Source organism: Pieris napi, chromosome 1 (genome assembly GCF_905475465.1).
Source record: "Pieris napi chromosome 1, ilPieNapi1.2, whole genome shotgun sequence".
Classification (NCBI taxonomy): domain Eukaryota; kingdom Metazoa; phylum Arthropoda; class Insecta; order Lepidoptera; family Pieridae; genus Pieris; species Pieris napi.
In genome coordinates, this window is record NC_062234.1 from 3,414,319 (window position 1) to 3,434,652 (window position 20,334).

Here is a 20,334-nt window from a genome sequence, read left to right on the forward strand (position 1 = left end):
CTGAATCTGTTTCATGATCATTTTTCAACTAATAGGCAAGTAGGTGGATCAGCCTCCAGTGCCTGAGGGTCTAAGACATGTGTCCTCACGATGTTTACCGTCATCGTTCGAGCGGATGTTAAATGCGCATATAGAAAGTCCATAGGTGCACAGCTGGAAATCGAACCTACGACCTCAGGGATGAGAGTCGCACGCTGAAGCCACTAGGCCAACACTGCTCCTTGAAACTGAAGTAATAGCTAATGAAATAAATAAACTTTCTTTTATAAGATTAAGTCAGAAGATAAAAACAAACGTGACATACTTAACTTATGTTTATAATACATTTTTAGATACTTTGATTAAATCTGACAATAAGCAGTGTGCACTGAATTCAAAGAAAAAAACAAATTATATCTTATCTTATAACCTATTTTAGATTGATTCAATCGAATTTTATTATAAATCAGGAATACCTCAAGCCCCTGAAGTAAACAGCGAAACTGAAGCAGAAGTACGTGCAACGGAAGGTGGGAAAGCGACCCTACGATGCCTCTTCCATGGCAACCCACCACCTAAAATTACTTGGCGACGAGGAGAAATCACGGTACCTACTTACCTTACATATTATTTTTTTCTAGTGAATATTTAATAATTTTTTAGTCAAAATCGTTTATTTATGTAGGTAACGCATACTTATGGACGTCAAAAAATATATAAATGAAATGCTTCTAATTTTACATTTACTGCTAGTTACCAGGACTGCTATACCACTAAAGCCAGGCTAGTATATAGTCTACCTCTATTATAACAATGGTACATGAAAATAATATGAACACGATTAAAAGTAAAAGTAAAGTAAAAAATCATTTAATCATATAGGTAACATAATGTACACTTATGACTCGTCAGTAAATAAATACATATTAATGCTTCTAATTTTACATTTACTGCCAGTTGTCAAATCAAGTGCGTAGAACGGAAGAGAAGAACTGGGAATAAACTCTCTGCCACTCTTTTTAATCGCCAAGTTTTTTGTTTTACACATTTGTAAGGAGCTGCAACCATTACACCATGTTCCACATAATATCTTAAGTAATAAATAATAATAAAATAAATTAAAAAAAAATATTGGTTGTTTGTAAAGTAGGTTTACGATCGAGATGTTTATAGTCTAGTCGACAAGTTGAAAATGGAACAAAATAGAGATACTGCTCTTAAAATTATGTGCGATAGCTCATTGGAACCGGAATAACGCCTAGGAAAATGTGCTAAAAGCGTGTATTAGCACATAAAAAATTGCAAAAGTTATAGACAATTAAAGATGAAAAAAAATGGCATTTAGTTTTTTGCCAATATTTAATAAACTATTAATATTTAAGAAATTTCAAATAAAGATTCTGAAAGAAGAGAAAATTTCCAATAAAAAACTCCTAACTCTCGGAACTCTATCTCCATTATTTATAACTTTAATTTAACGCTGAAAATAGGTCTGCGGGTGACATTTTTAGGATTCGCGCGTGGCGTCAAAAGCGACTACGGCACATTAATTAATTTATTTAAGGTATTGAATATTTTTTTTCAAATTTGAAAAAATTATGGTGTGTTTTGAACACTATAATTAATTTATTCCCGTTGAAAATTTAACTTAAAGTTAATTTTTCAACAAGTTAAATAATTGATAACAAACGAAATTTTCTCGAACGACCGTCTTAATTGTAAGTGAAAAAAAATGTTTAAATAATGGTCGTAAAAATATTTCGCTTCGTAGAGCCTTCCTTACATACATACTTAACAAGATCGTGCCATAAAAGTTAAAAAAATATTTATACTTTGTTTATAACATTTTTTTTACTTAAACAAAAACTTAAAAATCCATGTAATGATGTTAAAAATTTTTTTTTTTTTCTAAATCATCATACAATCGTTTTTTTATTAATACAAGATATTTATTGATTTGCAAAAAAAAACATTCCCGCCATTTGTTGATAAATTTTTTTTTAACAAATTGAATAAATACATATTTTTTAAAAAAAATTTAACATAACTTTATTACATTAAAAATTTAATGATTTAAAAAAAAAAATTTTTCCTAAATAACAATTTTTAATTGTTTATAATCGTTTTTTTTAATTTTCTATTGTTTAAATAATTAGTTAAAAAATTTTTTTTTTTCTAAAAGTCATAATTAACAGTCTTCTATAAAGTAACAGAAAACATTTTTTTTTTAATCAACAATTCTATTGTTTATTAACTTACCAAGTTGTTATAAACAAATATTCAACTTTTTTTTATTTTTTTTCTAAAACTTCTAAAATTAACAAAAACAACCATATATAACAAAGTATAGAAAATTTTTTTTTGTAAATTTTTTGATTATCATGAATATTACTTTTATTTAAAATTAAATTTTTTTTTTTCTATACTTTGTTATATATGGTTGTTTTTGTTAATTTTAGAAGTTTTAGAAAAAAAATAAAAAAAAGTTGAATATTTGTTTATAACAACTTGGTAAGTTAATAAACAATAGAATTGTTGATTAAAAAAAATTTTTTTCTGTTACTTTATAGAGGACTGTCAATTATGACTTTTAGAAAAAAAAATTTTTTTAACTAATTATTTAAACAATAGAAAATTAAAAAAAACGATTATAAACAATTAAAAATTGTTATTTAGGAAAAAAAATTTTTTTAAAAATCATAAAATTTTTAACGTAATAAAGTTGTGTTAAAATTTTTTTAAAAAATATTTATTTATTCAATTTGTTAAAAAAAAATTTATCAACAAATGGCGGGAATTTTTTTTTTTGTAAATCAATAAATATCTTGTATTAATAAAAAAACGATTATATGATGATTTAGAAAATAAATTTTTTTTTTAACAACATTACATGGATTTTTAAGTTTTTGTTTAAGTAAAAAAAATGTTATAAACAAAGTATAAATATTTTTTTAACTTTTATGGCACGATCTTGTTAAGTATGTATGTAAGAAAGGCTCTACGAAGCGAAATATTTTTACGACCATTATTTAAACATTTTTTTTCACTTACAATTAAGACGGTCGTTCGAGAAAATTTCGTTTGTTAACAATTATTTAACTTGTTGAAAAACTAACTTTAAGTAAAATTTTCAACGGGAATAAATTAATTATAGTGTTCAGAACACACCATAATTTTTTTTAAATTTAAAAAAAAATATTCAATACCTTAAATAAATTAATTAATGTGCCGTAGTCGCTTTTGACGCCACGCGCGAATCCTAAAAATGTCACCCGCAGACCTATTTTCAGCGTTAAATTAAAGTTATAAATAATGGAGATAGAGTTCCGAGAGTTAGGAGTTTTTTATTGGAAATTTTCTCTTCTTTCAGAATCTTTATTTGAAATTTCTTAAATATTAATAGTTTATTAAATATTGGCAAAAAACTAAATGCCATTTTTTTTTCATCTTTAATTGTCTATAACTTTTGCAATTTTTTATGTGCTAATACACGCTTTTAGCACATTTTTCTAGGCGTCATTCCGGTTCGAATGAGCTATCGCACATAATTTTAAGAGCAGTATCTCTATTTTGTTCCATTTTCAACTTGTCGACTAGACTATTACGTGATAACGTCTTATTGGTGATATAAGTTTTTGGGAAGTAAGGAATTAATGAAGATAACAATTTTTTCAAATTTTAAATTACATCTATCGTTTTATTCACACTTTTGATGATAAATTTCGGGTGTAAAATGACAAGTTTACTTATTCGACTATGATATACATTTTTCTTCATACATTCACGGAATGACTGGCAGCGCTCGAGATGAGACGGGAGATCGGTCCGTCTCTCTCTCGTTATACCTGCGATCGCGCTCGTGAGGTTTTGGTGTGACACAAGTTTCTGAACATGTCATCCGACTAAAACGATTTTAAAGACGTTATCACGTCAACAAAGATTTGTCCACTATCAGTGTAGTGACTTGTCATGAGCCATATTTTTAAAAACCTCGTTAGTATAACAATTTATATTTATACAGATCGATGGAGATGTTGGTCGTTACCGACTCACTGCTGACGGAGCGCTCGAAATAGTTTCTCTGTACCGCAACGACACTGGAGTTTACATCTGCATCGCTCAAAACAGTCTTGGCACGGCCAGGCAAGAGGTTAACTTGCAGGTCGATGGTGAGTTATCACTTAAAGGTTTCGTAATCGCAACAGAATGCTTAAAGTCATTTCAAAACTGGCTGGCAATTTCTGTTACGATTTCGGCTTTGCTAGAAGCACAAGTAGCGTTAGAATTTACTTGAATTTTCAATTGAATGTTATGCACGATCTTTGCACATATCTTTCTATTTCTTTCTTAAAGTAGTCTTGTTCATAAACATACTATGTTGTAATAAGTATTGCTAGAAACAGACAAAATATTCAGAGCTATTTGCGACTTATAGTATCTTTGTGAATACGAGGGTTACAAGCATTGCAAGATCTATTCTATTCTTTTCTTAATGACACAATGGGCGGTACAATAATCTCTTAACTGTCTCTGTATGTGTATAGTTATCGACATGCGACTCGCGTGCTAACAACCTCTAATGACATATTTTCGATAACGTAATTACGGTAGAGAAGAAAAATAATGCAACTTGTTGAATTAATTCCATAAAGTACGAATTTGAGCGTTATTCGTTTTATTTTTATGCTACCAAATCGATAAATTTAATGTTATAAAATTTTTAATATTTATTTTCAAATTGTATAACAAAGCTGCTTGTTTACGTTACTGAGATCTTATCCAGATGTTTCTACCGAAAATAAAAAAGTTACAACACTTTGCTAGTATGGTAATGGCTAGTGTTTTTGCAGTATACAGAGACAGTTCATTGACTGATCTGGTTGGCGCCAGTCTGCCTCCAAACGCCGCGATGTTACCGCTTATTGTGTTAACTTTTATTTCTGGGTGCGCCGGTGCAACGCAAGGTTTACTAACGTCAAATTAATTAGCCTTCGCATTATATATTCTGTCAACATATGTTCTTAAAGTAGTAAAACTCGAGTTTAGATTACGTTCTTCATCTAATTAATGTTTAACGCAAAGGCTAATTAAGAAAAGTTTTGTTTTTGGGTAGTTCATTAACATGAGTTTGCAAACTGTTTTTGGTCTTGTGATCCTTTGAATAACAAGTAAAGGACAAAAAACATCTGCAAGCTCAAGTAGAATAGTTGCTAATAATATGGGCACGGTTAGATCCTGTGGACGGTCCTACTGGAATCAGCAATGTACCAAATGAGATCATTTATGGAAGCCTGGGAGAACCACTCAATATCCGATGTCTTGCATTTGGCTACCCTCCACCATCCATATATTGGTACAAAGGAAAAAGTGGCCCAATGATTCCATACAGCAGTACACTGTATGAAGCAAGAGGAAATGTTTTACAAATTCGTCAGTTGAACGCAGATACGCTCGGAGAATATATTTGCCAAGCTTATAATGGTTTCGGAAAACCAGCTGAATGGGCCTTTGAAGTGCAAGAACTGACAGCTAAACCTATTGGAAACTATATAGATCCTCTTTTGTCTCTGCCGTCCCAAGAACCTCAAACTGAAGGAACGACTACACAGGCGCCTAAAATTGAAGTACCTGTTTATACTGGTAAGGTCAAGCCTGTTTGGGAAGCTTTTTGCATGTGATTTTTTTTTGTTTATGCATGCTTGGTTATATATTGGTACTATTGCATTAACTCTTATAGCTACAAAATTATTTCACATCGTACGTATTTCACTGGGTAAAAAAGTAAGAAGTTAAGAAAATATTCAATAAAGTTTTAATAATTATTGTACATTTATGAATATTATGGTTGTAATACGGTAAGTATGGAAATTCGCAGTGATTTTATTGTATTTAAAAATCATATTATATATAGAGTTTAACCTTTACACTTGGTAACCGCTCAAACAAAGACACGTGACGCCTTGCCAGTAACCTGTAACTCTCAATAGCGGTAGCGATTGCTATTGTCTTCAATAATAAGTACCACGCGCTTACCCGAAGCGACATCAGCGCTACGAAAATTAGGAGAAGTCTTCAAGAATCCAATTTTTTTACGATCTATTGGAAGTTACGGAGAACCGGTGCCGAGGTAGTGTTTTAACTCCAGATGTGACCATAGATTTTCTATCTATGTGCACAGATTATACTGGACGAAGGAAAAATCTCGAGGAAACATCTACTAATGAAGTATGATGTAGTTAAAATGCGGGATTCATACTTAGCGCCAAAATCGGTGGCGTGGTTTACTTACTGATAACCCACTAATTGTTTTTAAACAAAAATGATTAAAGCAATGCTTAAATGATGATTTGTTTCTTGTATTAATCATTGAATCGTTCAATAATAATGTCCTTCTAGTACCTGTGACGACGAGGATATTAGCTGAAGCGACAAAAATGTCTGCTGGGACAGTGATCACAGTGCCTTGCGAGGTTGACGGATACCCTGTACCTGTAGTTAGATGGTCAAAGGATAATGTTCCTTTAGAGTCAAGCAATAGAATACAGATTACCGGTGAGTATTCTAATAAGTGAAACGTTTGTAATATAAAATTAAAGTTTTAGGGTCTGTTTCACAATGTACGGATAAGTTCTACATTAGTTCCAAATTAGCTATTTATTACTTATTGGTAGGATAAACACAATTGTTGCGTTTCACGACCGTCAGATAGTGCTATTTGTCACATAAAGTCCATCATAAGCTATGAGTCCGATGAATGTCAAATAGCACAATTTATCTTCCAAATAATTTGTGTTGCATAGCTATTTGGTACTTTATCCATACATTGTGAAACAGACCCTTATAATATTCATTAGATCTTTAGATTAACAAAATTAATTACTATTTTAGTGAATCAATTTAACACTTAATATATATATTCATAAAATTTATCTATGTTCAATATTATATTATAAGCCCAATACAGAAAGATGTTGGGGTTGGCCTTTTGAGGATTTTTATAAAAATAATGAATTAAATGAAAATATAAGAAATGAGTTACTTAGCGAAATGTTTTACATTTCTATACAATGCTACATTGATGATTTTCGATGAAAATTTCCTGGGTCGTTACAAAGACTGTCGAAGACTATTATTTTATTAATTCACTCACACAGACAAAGTGTTCTGTGTTATGCCTTACTTACATAAGGAATAATTTATTACTTATGATCCATTGGACGAAAAGTATTTAAACAGAAATATATGTACCTAAACCATTTTGATCATTTATAATAATGTATTTCTCTTGCAGAGGCGCGCCTGACGATATCCCACGCGAACACAAATGACACTGGTGAATACGCGTGCGAAGCCAGCAACGGTTACAGCTCGCACTCATCCACAGTTAGGATTATTGTTGAAGGTAAATATACCAAAGACAACAAACAAACTGCAGAATATTAAATCATTGTAAAAATTTCGAAATATATTTCAATTCGTATAGAGCAGGTATGATGTTATCATGGTACCAAGTATCAATTATATGGATATACAAATACTTTTATTTCTATCTCATAAAAAAGATTAACTTAATAAACACGCAAATTTAATGTTGCCTCAATTTGCCATCCACCCATGCTGTTTAATATAAATTAGAATAAAATAATTAAAAAATAAGTCCATAATTAAAAAAGTCAAAAAATAAAAATAAAAGTGAAGGTCTTTTCCAAATGTATTTTGTTTTCATTTTACATTTAATGAATTTTTGAACACTTCCACAGGAAAGTATATCCCGCCGACTTGCCAGGACAATCCCTACTTCGCCAATTGTCACCTCATCGTGCGCAGTAACTACTGCCATCACAGATATTATTCACGGTATATTTATTTAATCTAAATTATAGTTCAAACAATACAATACAAGCATTTGGGTCGATTTTTCACATACTCTTTTATCTATAGGTTCTGTTGCAAATCGTGTGTGGAAGCCGGGCAGCTAGATCCTTCCGAGCTGGAACTGATGCAGGGTGACGAATCCTTCAAAAAGAAGTAGACTATAATAGTGTTTAATCTATACTGTCCAATATATCTTTAACCCAAATATATATAGCTATTAGCCAGTCTTTCTAGAACGCGGAATCAAGATAGTATCGTGTTACGATTATTAAGACGAAAACATTTTATTCCACATTTCAAAAGGCTTACAATCGCAATGAAGCTTTGACTATCAGATAAAAACAATATTTTTAATATGTATTTTTATATTAGACTCAATAAAAACTAAGTACAATTGAAGCAACTGTTAATTTCAATACCCATGTGCCATAATTAATGTATATTTATTTAATTAATTATCAAAACATATAGGTCAATGATTTTCATTGTATACGATTTCTATACAATATATTTTTATAAGCCTATATTACTTTTGTATTAATTAGCTGGTTCTAATACTCTCTAACAGTATAGGTTATATAAATGTAAGCGTATGTAAATAATTAAGAATACTTAATGTCACAACTAGATAGGACACTTTTATTTTGTTTTCAGTCACAATTAGCAAATTATGTATTATGCAAAGTTATATAACGCCAATAAGGTTTCTATTGTTTTAATAAGTATATAAGTTATCAATTATGTGAATGTGCAATTAAATTGAGGCCTCATGTCATATAAGTTATTTATTTCATTTAATTTTTAAATGAAATTAAGTTACACTAGGGAAACATAATAATGTGAGTCATAATATTTTTTAAGTCAATCGAAAGTGACAAGTGTAAATAATATGAACCAAAATAAACATTTATGACTACATAATCTGTTTTAATTAGCGTAATGTTCCTATTATATTCGTTCGTATATACATACCTATACTGTATTGCTACCTATATAAGACGCCTAGCACAGAAAGTTTTTCTGGAACGTTGCTAATCAGAGAGGCTACGTCATATGCTTCTAACATTTATGCCGTCGTGAACGGTACAGATCATCCCATGTATTAATTTATTCATTTATTATCAACACTTCGTTGCATAACAAAATAAAAAGTTAACATAATTAAATGAAAAGGAGGGCAACAGACAGCCTTATCGCTTTCGAGTGATCTCTTCTAGGCAACCACAGTGAAAAAAAAATTTTAAACTGGATAAGGTAAGCAAAAAGTGCAAAAATACATAACACATATAGTTATTATGACAAAACTAAACAGGAAAAAAAGGCATTCTGACGCGCAGAAATAACGAGACCGAGAATTTCACTGAGTTATTTCTTTTCTTTTTGGCTCGATTGTTAACTATGGACGAAACATGGATTTACTAATATAACCCGGAAACAAAAGAACAGTCAATGGCTACCACTGATCGAATCTTTAAACATTGAGCCACTATTACGGCGACTTTGTACGCAGGACGAATCCTAGTAATTTTTAACTATTTCTGCGGTTAAACGAACATCTCAGGGGCCATAATTTGAAGACGATGACGAGTTACTCGATAAAAGATTTTTTTTAATCAAAAAGATTTTTTAAAAAGGGAAGAAGTTTATTAACCTAATAGGTTATGTCCAAAAAATAAAATAACATTTATGAAAAGATAATTGCGCCATACTCATTATTACTTTGCATTGAACAACCTAAGTAAATAACAGAAAGTCAAAATAAAACAGTGACTTTGCATGCACTATGCCATAAATATCTGCGGAGTTTTCGACGAAAAATCGACGCGCGAAAATCTACGGTCTTTATACGTTGTCATCCATGGTTAATAATATATCCCGTGGGATATTATTCAACATAAATAAAGCGAAGAACCGCTAGTTATATAAATACAGATAACATTTGAAGAAAGATTTTGTTGACTTATAAATATTATATACTTCCTATATGTGGAGGTCAGCACTCAAAGTTATCTTAAGTCAAAGTGATAAAGTTTCGCATTTGATGACACCCAGAAATACATAATAAAGGATGTACATTTTCATCAAAATTGAACTCCTATAGTATAATGTATTTTTCCGCATCAACAATACACTTACTTTGAATTTATAAAATATATTTATTAACACTTCGTTGCATTCAGTTGAGATAATTAAATGAAAGGGCACCTGGCAGCCTTATCGCTTTCGTGCGATCCCTTCCAGGCAACCAATGTGATAAAAAAAATAGAAAATATGGCGAGGGGGCCGGTGGCTGGCCATGCGTCATACTCGTGAACGGGTGGTGGTGACTGGTCGTACTTGAATTCGTGTATGTTGATGTTAGTTATTTCGAGTATGTGTTTGCGTGTTGTTCCCACGAGAATGTAAGTGCGTGCTCCTATTTCACCATATGCTGATAGAGGACAAGTCTTTGTTTTTTTTAAATTTATGTTATTATTATTATTAATTACTTAATATGTCATGTGGAACATGGTGTAATTTAGGTTGCAGCTTCTTACAAACGATGTGTAAAAAAAATGGTGATTAATAAGAGTGGTGGAGAGTTTATTGCCAGTCCTTCTCTTCCGACGAGTCATAAGTGTACATAATGTTACCTATATGATTAAATAATTTTTTACTTTACTTTTACTTTTTATAATATATCGTGTTCATATTATTTTCATGTACCATTGTTACATGTACTGTATACGTATACTAGCCTGGCTTTAGTGGTATGAATGAAACAAATTTGCTGTCTGAGATATTTCTCAACTTGTGTAGTACTTCTTCCAGTTCTACTTACGTAGGTATAGTAAGAACCGCCATCTAAGAACAACAGCAAAACGGCCTTTGTATTTATATTAGTTTTACTAAGCTACGATTTTTTAAATAAGTTGTTTGTTTTACATATTTTATCATCGAGTTTTTAAGTAAATGGGAATTCCTTTTTTAATAACAACCTGTATACGTTTATTATTTGACATCAAATGCAATCTTTCTCCAGTTATCCATCAGCGTTGCGATCAGTTTTCATGCAATTGCTTCTGTGAGACAATCTCATTACAAAATGTCGAGAATTGCATTGCTCATTGCAGAATTGATTTTGGTTCAGTCTTTAATATTTGTGGCTTCCGGACCTTATAATGGTAAAGTATTGTCTATGCCATAATAAGTTGGACTGTTTCTATAACTTCGGTGCAGCCAATTTGTCATATGTGGAATTGATCTAAGAATATTAGATTTTTTTATTTTATCTCATATAAATTTAGAATCAATTTAACATCTTTTCTGTTGACGTTCATAAGTGTGCTTGGTTACCTACTCGTAATGAGTTTGAGTTTGTAAAAAATAATTTTTACGACGTATTTTATCAAAGTTAATTAATTTTCAATGTTTTAGGTTTTAGGTATATTATGATGAATGATTACTTACAATGTGTTTGCGTGTTGTTGCCATAGTAAGAACATGCATGCATGCTTAGAGATAAAACTTTCGGTTTTATTATTTATTTTTTAATTTTATTTAATCACAATAATCTACTGCTTTTAACATGTAGAGGGGCAATGTAGTTGTTGCAGATGCTTACTAACAATTCGTAACAGAAACCTTGGCGATTTAAAAGGGACAGTTTATTGCGAGTTCTTCTCATTCGTGCCCTTGATTTGAGAATTGGCAGTTAATATAAATTTTGAAGCATTTTTTTATGACATTAGGTTACCTACATAGACCAGTGCCGATAATTTTTGAAACCAAAAAAAAATACAGTAGGATGAAACCCATTAGAAAAGCAGGGGAATATGATCAAAATGAAAGGAAAAATAAATTACGGTCGATCTGAGGTCGGGAAGGGGAAGGGGGGGGGGAGGTTTAAGGGTAAAAAACGGTTTATCTCGATTTCCGGCAAAACTAAAAGTCCTATCGAAGAATAGACCAGTGCCGATATTTTTTGAAACCAAAAAAAATTACAGTAGGATGAAACCCATTAGAAAAGCAGGGGAATATGATCAAAATGAAAGGAAAAATAAATTACGGTCGATCTGAGGTCGGGAAGGGGTAGGGGGGGAGTTTTAAGGGTAAAAAACGGTTTATCTCGATTTCCGGCAAAACTAAAAGTCCTATCGAAGAAAGTTAAATGGCAAAGTTGTAGGTAATAAAAAGATCTAAAACTTTTGTATTCACACATTTTTCACATAACCTCAAAATTTATGTGAAAAATTCAAAAAACCAAGTTTTTGGTTTTTAATTTTTATCTTTTACAAATTTCTTTTTTTTTTCACGAAATTTGGTGAAAACTTACCTTATTATGTCCCAAATATACTGTAATTTATTTGATTAAAAATATTTATTTGTTCACCTTATTTTGAAATTATATCGAAAAAACACCCTAATTTTCAATCGAAAATTCTGACGTCAAAATTTCAGCTTTTTTCAAAAAGTTGGTATGCTTTCAGTTCGTTGAAATCTCTACTTTTCTATGGTAAAAAAATATATATATATTACCATAGTAAATCTTCTCAGAAAATGCAAAACATCGTATGCAGTAACGCCCAGACCCGTCATACCCTTCCCTACTTCTCTATGAAGTACGAAAATTTTAGCCCATCTAAAGGCTAAAAATTTTTTTTAGGTCACTCAGGTATATAAGTTATCTTAAAATAGTAATAAATAGGCATCTAATTATGATTTAAAGAAGATTCATAGAGAAGTAGGGAAGGGTATGACGGGTCTGGGCGTTACTGCATACGATTTTTTGCATATTCTGAGAAGATTTACTATGGTAATATATATATATTTTTTTACCATAGAAAAGTAGAGATTTCAACGAACTGAAAGCATACCAACTTTTTGAAAAAAGCTGAAATTTTGACGTCAGAATTTTCGATTGAAAATTAGGGTGTTTTTTCGATATAATTTCAAAATAAGGTGAACAAATAAATATTTTTAATCAAATAAATTACAGTATATTTGGGACATAATAAGGTAAGTTTTCACCAAATTTCGTGAAAAAAAAAAAGAAATTTGTAAAAGATAAAAATTAAAAACCAAAAACTTGGTTTTTTGAATTTTTCACATAAATTTTGAGGTTATGTGAAAAATGTGTGAATACAAAAGTTTTAGATCTTTTTATTACCTACAACTTTGCCATTTAACTTTCTTCGATAGGACTTTTAGTTTTGCCGGAAATCGAGATAAACCGTTTTTTACCCTTAAAACTCCCCCCCCTTCCCCTTCCCGACCTCAGATCGACCGTAATTTATTTTTCCTTTCATTTTGATCATATTCCCCTGCTTTTCTAATGGGTTTCATCCTACTGTAATTTTTTTCACTTTTTATTTATTTTGAAGGCTATCTGCACTGGTCTAGAAAACTAAATGGCAAAGTTGTAGGTCATAAAAAGATCTACAATTTTTGTATTCACACATTTTTCACATAACCTCAAAATTCATGTGAAAAATTCAAAAAACCAACTTTTTGGTTTTTTATTTCTATCTTTTACAGAATTTTTTTTTTAAACGAAATTTGGTGAAAACTTACCTTATTATGTCCCAAATATACTGTAATTTATTTGATTAAAAATATTTATTTTTTCACCTTATTTTGAATTAATATCGAAAAAGCACCCTAATTTTCAATCGAAAATTCTGACGTCAAAATTTCAGCTTTTTTCAAAAAGTTGGTGTGCTTTCAGTTCGTTGAAATCTCTACTTTCCTATGGTAAAAAAATATATATGTATTACCATAGTAATTCTTCTCAGAAAATGCAAAAAATCGTATGCAGTAACGCCCAGACCCGTCATCCCCTTCCCTACTTCTCTAATGGGTTTCATCATACTGTAATTTTTTTCACTTTTTATTATTTTTAAAGGCTATCTGCACTGGTCTAACATGAATTAATGATATTTTGAATAAATATCAGATCAAAATATTATAATTTACGTATAGTATATCCTCTTTCAGGCCTCCACATACCGTCTGAATGTACAGATAATCCCTTCTTTGCTGATTGTACACTTGTTGTGCGGAGTAAATTCTGCAACCACAAGTTTTACTCGCAGTAAGTATTGCATCAACAATCTAACCAAAACTGCATAAATCAACTTAATTATTATTATTAAAATCCATTGAGAAATGTTTTTTTTACTATTAGATCTCGTAAAAATTATATTTTAAAAAAGGTAAGCTTTACGCCTGCTTAACAACAGCCTGCATAACTTGCATGTGACCTATGATGTCACAATAATAATAATATACTCAATTAAATTTTCTAGGTTTTGTTGCAAATCCTGCATCGAGTCTGGACAGGTGGACCCTATGAGAACTTTAAACCACCTTGAAGATGATTATTGGAACTAGATTAGCACATTTCTCGACTGTACATCCCATGTTTTTGCAAGTCATAAATATGGTGCCAATCGTCTATACTCCTTCTAGATTCACTTAGCTACAAATGCTTACTGCTTATGCGTCATAATAAAATTTATTATCGGTTTAATTTTATTTATTTAACTAGATGACCCCGTGAACTTTGTTTCACCAACATATATTTGTGTCAAAACTTTTAAAACAGACCAAAGAGGTCAGACCTTATACAGCGTACTACATACTAACTAATACTATGAAACACATATTTCAGAAAGCATCTATAAATAAATTGTTATGGGTCTTTAACATAAATAAAACAAATTAGCATATATTAGGATATTTATAAACTAGCAAAATACAAGAACTAAAATATATTAGACTAAATATTAAAATTAACTAAAAATACATAAATGTGGGCGCCAGGAGGATTTAGGTTTATCCTGCCAAACCTAATGTGTGTAATGTGGTAACGTTTATCACATAAACATTATAGACAATTTGTTATTCAATAAATGAATATCTAATTTGAGGGCATTTCCCAAAGCTAAAACAAATAAAACATTTCAGATTGTTTCACAGCCAAAATAAAACTAAACCATACAATAATAATTAAATGAAACATACCCCTCAAGTTATAACCGAAATTCAAAATCCAAAATTTGATATTACACAAGACACAATTTATATCTTTAACACGTTCAATCTACGGCAATCACCGTCCGTGTCTGTTCTTTTTGTTTCTACCCTCATCCTATTACATTCCCCCAACATACAAAAGAAATGAAAAGGTATACAAAGAAAATTTTTCATTTCTTTACCTGCTACTCACTATTCCAGCATGGCTTCAAGTCTTTCGCATGCCAAACCCCTAACGGTTTGCCATACCAGCTATTTAACCTAAAAACATTACTAGACAATCTTTCAATAATTATAGCCTTATCAAATTTTGGTGCCAATTTAGCCATAAATTTTTTTCCTGCGTTAGACAAAAATTTATTTCTTTTCCAAACGGTGTCACCTACATTAAATTTAGCCTCCCTACGTTTTAAATTATAATAACATGTACTTTTTTTATGTGCGTCTTTCATCTTCTGTTCAACCTTCTCATAGATGCTAAAAAGCTTCTTATTACCTACAAGAAATTATTTTGCATTAAAACTTAAAGGAATGTCAAACATATTAACTGCGTCATGCGACATACTTGTAACTTTGGGGGGAATAGCTGTTTCTCTGCCAAAGAAGAGGAAAGATGGCGTGTAGCCTGTGGTTTCATGAACTGAAGTCCTAACAGCATGAGCAAAACTTTGCAAATGCAAATCCCATTCATTATGTTTCTTAGTATTAATGAAACTCGATATCATTGTGCCAATAACCCTATTAACTCGCTCTGTAGGGTTACTCTGTGGATGATCATTAGGAGTATACCAAATTTGAGAGCCATAACTATTGACTAGTTCTTTAAACAATTTTGATTCAAATTGCTTACCATTATCTGAAATAATTACTTGTGGAACACCAAAAAGTAAAAATTGGCTTTCAACAATACTGCAAATCTTATCTGCTTTACCAGATCTAAGTGGAAATAGTAAAACAAATTTACTAAAAAAACAGGTTATAACTAAAAGCATAGTGTTACCACTTTTGCTTCTTGGAAAAGGTCCCATTAAATCTAATGATATAATTTGCCACGGTCTATTAACATGCCTTTGATGACCCATGTGACCAAAAGGCAAACGTTGAGAAACTTTAAATTTTTCACAAATTTCACATTGACCGACGTGGCGTTTCACATCACCTAAAATATTCGGCCAATAATAATATTGTTTTACTCTAAAAACCGTTTTCCGAATGCCTAAATGACCCGCCTTTACATCATTATGACAGCGCTTCAAAATAGTAGATCTAAGAATCTCCGGAATATATAACTTCCAATCATTAGACTTATCAGGATATTGTTTCAAACAAATCTTTTTATACAACAAGCCATCCCTAACTCGCCAATTAATATCACTATCACTATTCAAGACACTTTTAACTTTATCTTTATACCATGTATTTTTATGTTCTTCTCGTATTTCCACACCATTAGCTTGAATTTCAATCGCATTAATTGATCGCGATAAAGCATCAGGTACTACATTCGAACTTCCTGGCCTATGAACTATATCAAAGCTGAATGCTTGTAATTTCATAGCCCACCTTGCCAGTTTACCATGGGGATCTTTCATTTTATGAATCATTTTAAGTGCACTATGATCCGTCACTACAGTAAAATGAGATCCCTCTACATATGGACGAAATTTTTCTACAGCATAAACAATACTTAATAATTCCCTTTCAGATGTCGAATACAACTGTTCTCGGTCATTAAGTTTTCTACTTAGATATGCAATTGGTTTTTCTAAACCGTCAATCTTTTGGCTTAAAACAGCACCTATACCTTTATTTGATGCGTCGCATTGTATTATAAATGGCTCTTTAAAATCCGGACACGATATAACAGGTGTCGATGTTAGGAAAGTTTTTAAAGCAACAAATGATTTCTCCGCTTCATCTGTCCATATAAATTTCTTTTGTTTCCCTTTTGTTAGACTATGAAGAGGAGCAGCTACAACAGAAAAATTTCTAACAAATCTTCTATACCAACTAGCAATACCAATAAATCTTTTCAACTCTTTGAAAGTTTTAGGACGTTCAAAATTCAAAATCGCTGATACTTTTTCGGGATCAGTACGTAACCCATCTTTATCAACAATGTAACCTAGAAAACGCATGCTGGACCTAGCAAATTGACACTTATCTATATTTATCGTTAGACCTGCACCTTTCAAAATATGTGCAACCTTATCCAAAATAATTAAATGTTCATAAAACGTCTCTGAAGAAATCACAATATCATCCTGATAAGCCCAAACTTTACCATCTAGTTCATGAAATAAAATATCCATCAGTCTCTGTTGCGTTTGAGATGCATTTACTAAACCAAAAGGCATAACTTTAAACTGAAACAAACCCCTGCCTGGTACTGCAAATGCTGTCTTTTCTTTACTGGAATCCTCTAATTCAATCTGCCAAAATGCAGTTCTTAAATCAAAAGTACTAAGATATCGCGAATTACGTAAATTATCCAAAATCATTGTCACTCTTGGCAGTGGATATGTATCCCTTTTAGTTACTTTGTTTACCTGTCGGCTATCTAAACAAAGCCTGTTAGCACCATTTGGTTTTTTTACCAAAACTATGGGCGAGCACCAGGGACTATAGGACGGTTCCACCACATCCTTCGCAAGCATTTCATCCAGCTCAGTTTCTATTTGTTTCCTTATGATAGGCGAAAAATTGTATTGTTTTTGATAAATTGGCTTACTATCACCCGTATCTATAACATGTTTTAAAATATTAGTTCTACCTAAACCCATGCCAATCAAATTTTCTATAGCACTAATTTTACTCTGTAACCGACTTATCTGATCTCCATCCAAATCAACACAGCCAATGAGAGCTGACGAATTACTCGACAAGGAATCTAAATTAGGACATTCCCTCTTAAAATGAAACTCAATACCGAATTTAATAAAGAAATCTTTACCTAAAATCAATTCTTGAGACAAATGCGGCATAACAAATATTGGTATAATATGAAAATTATTATTAAAACTAATTGGCACATCTAATAATTCACGAATACAATGGTTTGATCCATCTGCAGTGGAAATATATATAGGCTTCAGACCAAGTGTCTGAGACTCTATGCCCATGTCTTTAATTTTCCTTGCCATATCCAAATTAATCACTGACCTCGTAGCCCCCGAATCTAATAACCCGCTAAATTTCCTACCTAAAATATCCAAACTCACGTACGACCTGTTGTCACATTCCTTTTTAAAAGTTAAAGAAGAAACTATTTTCGAAGACATGACATTATGAACAAACATTAACCAATCCTGCCATTCCTTATTTTTACTACTACAGGGAACACTCATTTGGCAGGTCCTTGAGTTTCCCTTTTTTCGTTTCCCTTACAAATACAATCTTTTAACGTCACACCAAAACGACCACAAGCATAACAAAATAGCCGTTGTTTGGGTATTTTACATGACCTGAATAAATGCCCTACTTCTCGACAATTCCAACACCTCATACTCTTAACAATTTTCATCATGCTTTTATTACTTTTAATAGAATTTAACTCGTCCGTTATATTTCCTTTAGGATTTTGATAAGCTAAATCCGGTTCTAAATAATTGAGACAACTTTTTGGTTCTTGAAATTTATCACAATTAATCTTTGTTCTTTCCACCACTCTAAGAATATTACTTAAATCAGCAACCGAATCAAACTCATCCCTACAGACTGCCCTTTGAAAATATGGCTGAAGATTCTTAACAATGACCGAAATCTTTTCTCTCTCTGTAATTTTGATTGGTAACCGATTAAATAAATTTTGCATGACCGAAACAAATATTAAAACAGATTCATTACTACCTTGAGTTCTTGACCTGGCCTCTGCCAACAACTCTTCCTGATAAAAGGGGGATTGAAACGTACGCTTCAGTATTGACACTAATTCCTCCCAGTTTCTAATATATTCTCTGTTGGCACGAAACCAAATTAAGGCGTCTCCTTTAAAGAAATCTATAGCATGCCTCCAAAGATCTTCATCTGTAGCATTTCTAGCATCTTTGAGTTCGAACACACGCTCAATGAAAGCATTTACACTAAACTTACCATCGCCGGAAAAATAAACCCCCCATTGACTAATTGGCACAAGTTTATTTTTACGAATTGTATTATAATCTTCACGCGACGTAGAATTTAAAGGCAAATTAATAAACTTGTCAGAAAGATGACCTTCCTCAAATATATCGTGTCCAAAACTAACCCGTTTTTGTTGATTCAATAAAGCTATATTGTCATTATTAGGTAGTGTAGTTTTATGTTCCCCAATTGATGTACTTGGACAATCGTTATCAATTTCATTTAAAACTTTTTTACTATCCTCACCGATCGACTTATGTAAAAGTTCTTTCATTTCAGAAGTTATCTTATCATCATCCTCTATCTCGTCCTTATTTTCTAATTCAGATAGAAGAACGATAGCCTTATCTATAAGAACTGTACGCTTGTCCTTATCAATTTCATCTAAAGGTTCCATTAAATTCAACCTATTTACAATATGAGACAAGCGTGATACTAATCGTTTATATAATTGTTTATCAGGTTTTTCATTTAATTCAGAAATGTAACGCAAAATAGTATCTAGCTTATTCGAACAAACGTCTAGGTCTTTATTAGGGTTCTTTATATAACCAGAAGGTAATTTTATTTCATAAGACACTTCTTGTGACTGTTCAACAAACATCATCTTTCTTAAAATTAGTCTCAATGCAGAGGCAAAACCACCTGGCTGCACATAACCACGACAAGCAAGCTCAAACTCCACTTCATCCTTCAATAAATATTGTGGATCCATATTAAACCACTCAAAAAAACTATTTTACCAAAAAAAAAAAAAATTAAACCTACTTTAAAAAATCAAACAATATGCAAATTCAGTATAAAACATACCAAACATGTATACTAAATGAACTAATAAAAATAAAAACATACATAGAAATCCACCACACTGTAACTTACAAACAAAATAAACTTAAACAATAGAAACAGCAGAAACTTATAATCTTAATTAATGTAACTACACTAGATCATAATGTCCATTGGCCTTGTCCAAATTATTGTAACAAAGTAAATTCCATAAATATAATCAGGTTAAAACAAAGCAACCAATACATAAGGTAAATCTGAACACAACCAATTAACTTATAAACTTACTAGATGAATGTATTTAGTATGTATAAAGAAAACAAAATTATACATAAATACAATATAAAATCATTATACTTAACCTTAAATGTTACAACTATAAAATAATATTATTTACTACTTTAAATTTTTTAAACTTATGTGCATTTATTTTTTAAAAGAAACATACTTGACAATATCTTTAAACTTTTGTTTACAAACCCATTTGCACGTTGGGCGCCATGTTATGGGTCTTTAACATAAATAAAACAAATTAGCATATATTAGGATATTTAT

General features: G+C 31.3%; 2 protein-coding genes and 2 long non-coding RNA genes across 4 annotated transcripts in view; 2 read left to right on the forward strand and 2 right to left on the reverse strand.

Annotated features, from left to right (window-relative positions):
* The window catches only part of LOC125054801, a 151,093-nt gene that overhangs the window by 103,677 nt on the left and 27,082 nt on the right, over positions 1-20,334 (forward strand). The window lies entirely within an intron of this gene.
* On the forward strand, positions 10,876-14,365 carry LOC125054875. The gene is made up of 3 exons (XR_007117785.1): positions 10,876-11,018; positions 13,831-13,927; positions 14,142-14,365. It is a non-coding gene; the product is annotated as an uncharacterized LOC125054875 (long non-coding RNA).
* Positions 14,561-14,964, reverse strand: LOC125054890. Its single transcript, XR_007117790.1, has 2 exons — positions 14,860-14,964; positions 14,561-14,779 (listed from the first exon to the last, which is right to left on the reverse strand). It is a non-coding gene; the product is annotated as an uncharacterized LOC125054890 (long non-coding RNA).
* On the reverse strand, positions 15,655-19,746 carry LOC125054853. The gene is made up of 2 exons (XM_047656989.1): positions 18,582-19,746; positions 15,655-16,517 (listed from the first exon to the last, which is right to left on the reverse strand). Exons 1-2 carry the CDS (start codon positions 19,706-19,708, stop codon positions 16,499-16,501), a joined length of 1,146 nt encoding a protein of 381 aa, XP_047512945.1. The 5' UTR covers positions 19,709-19,746; the 3' UTR covers positions 15,655-16,498.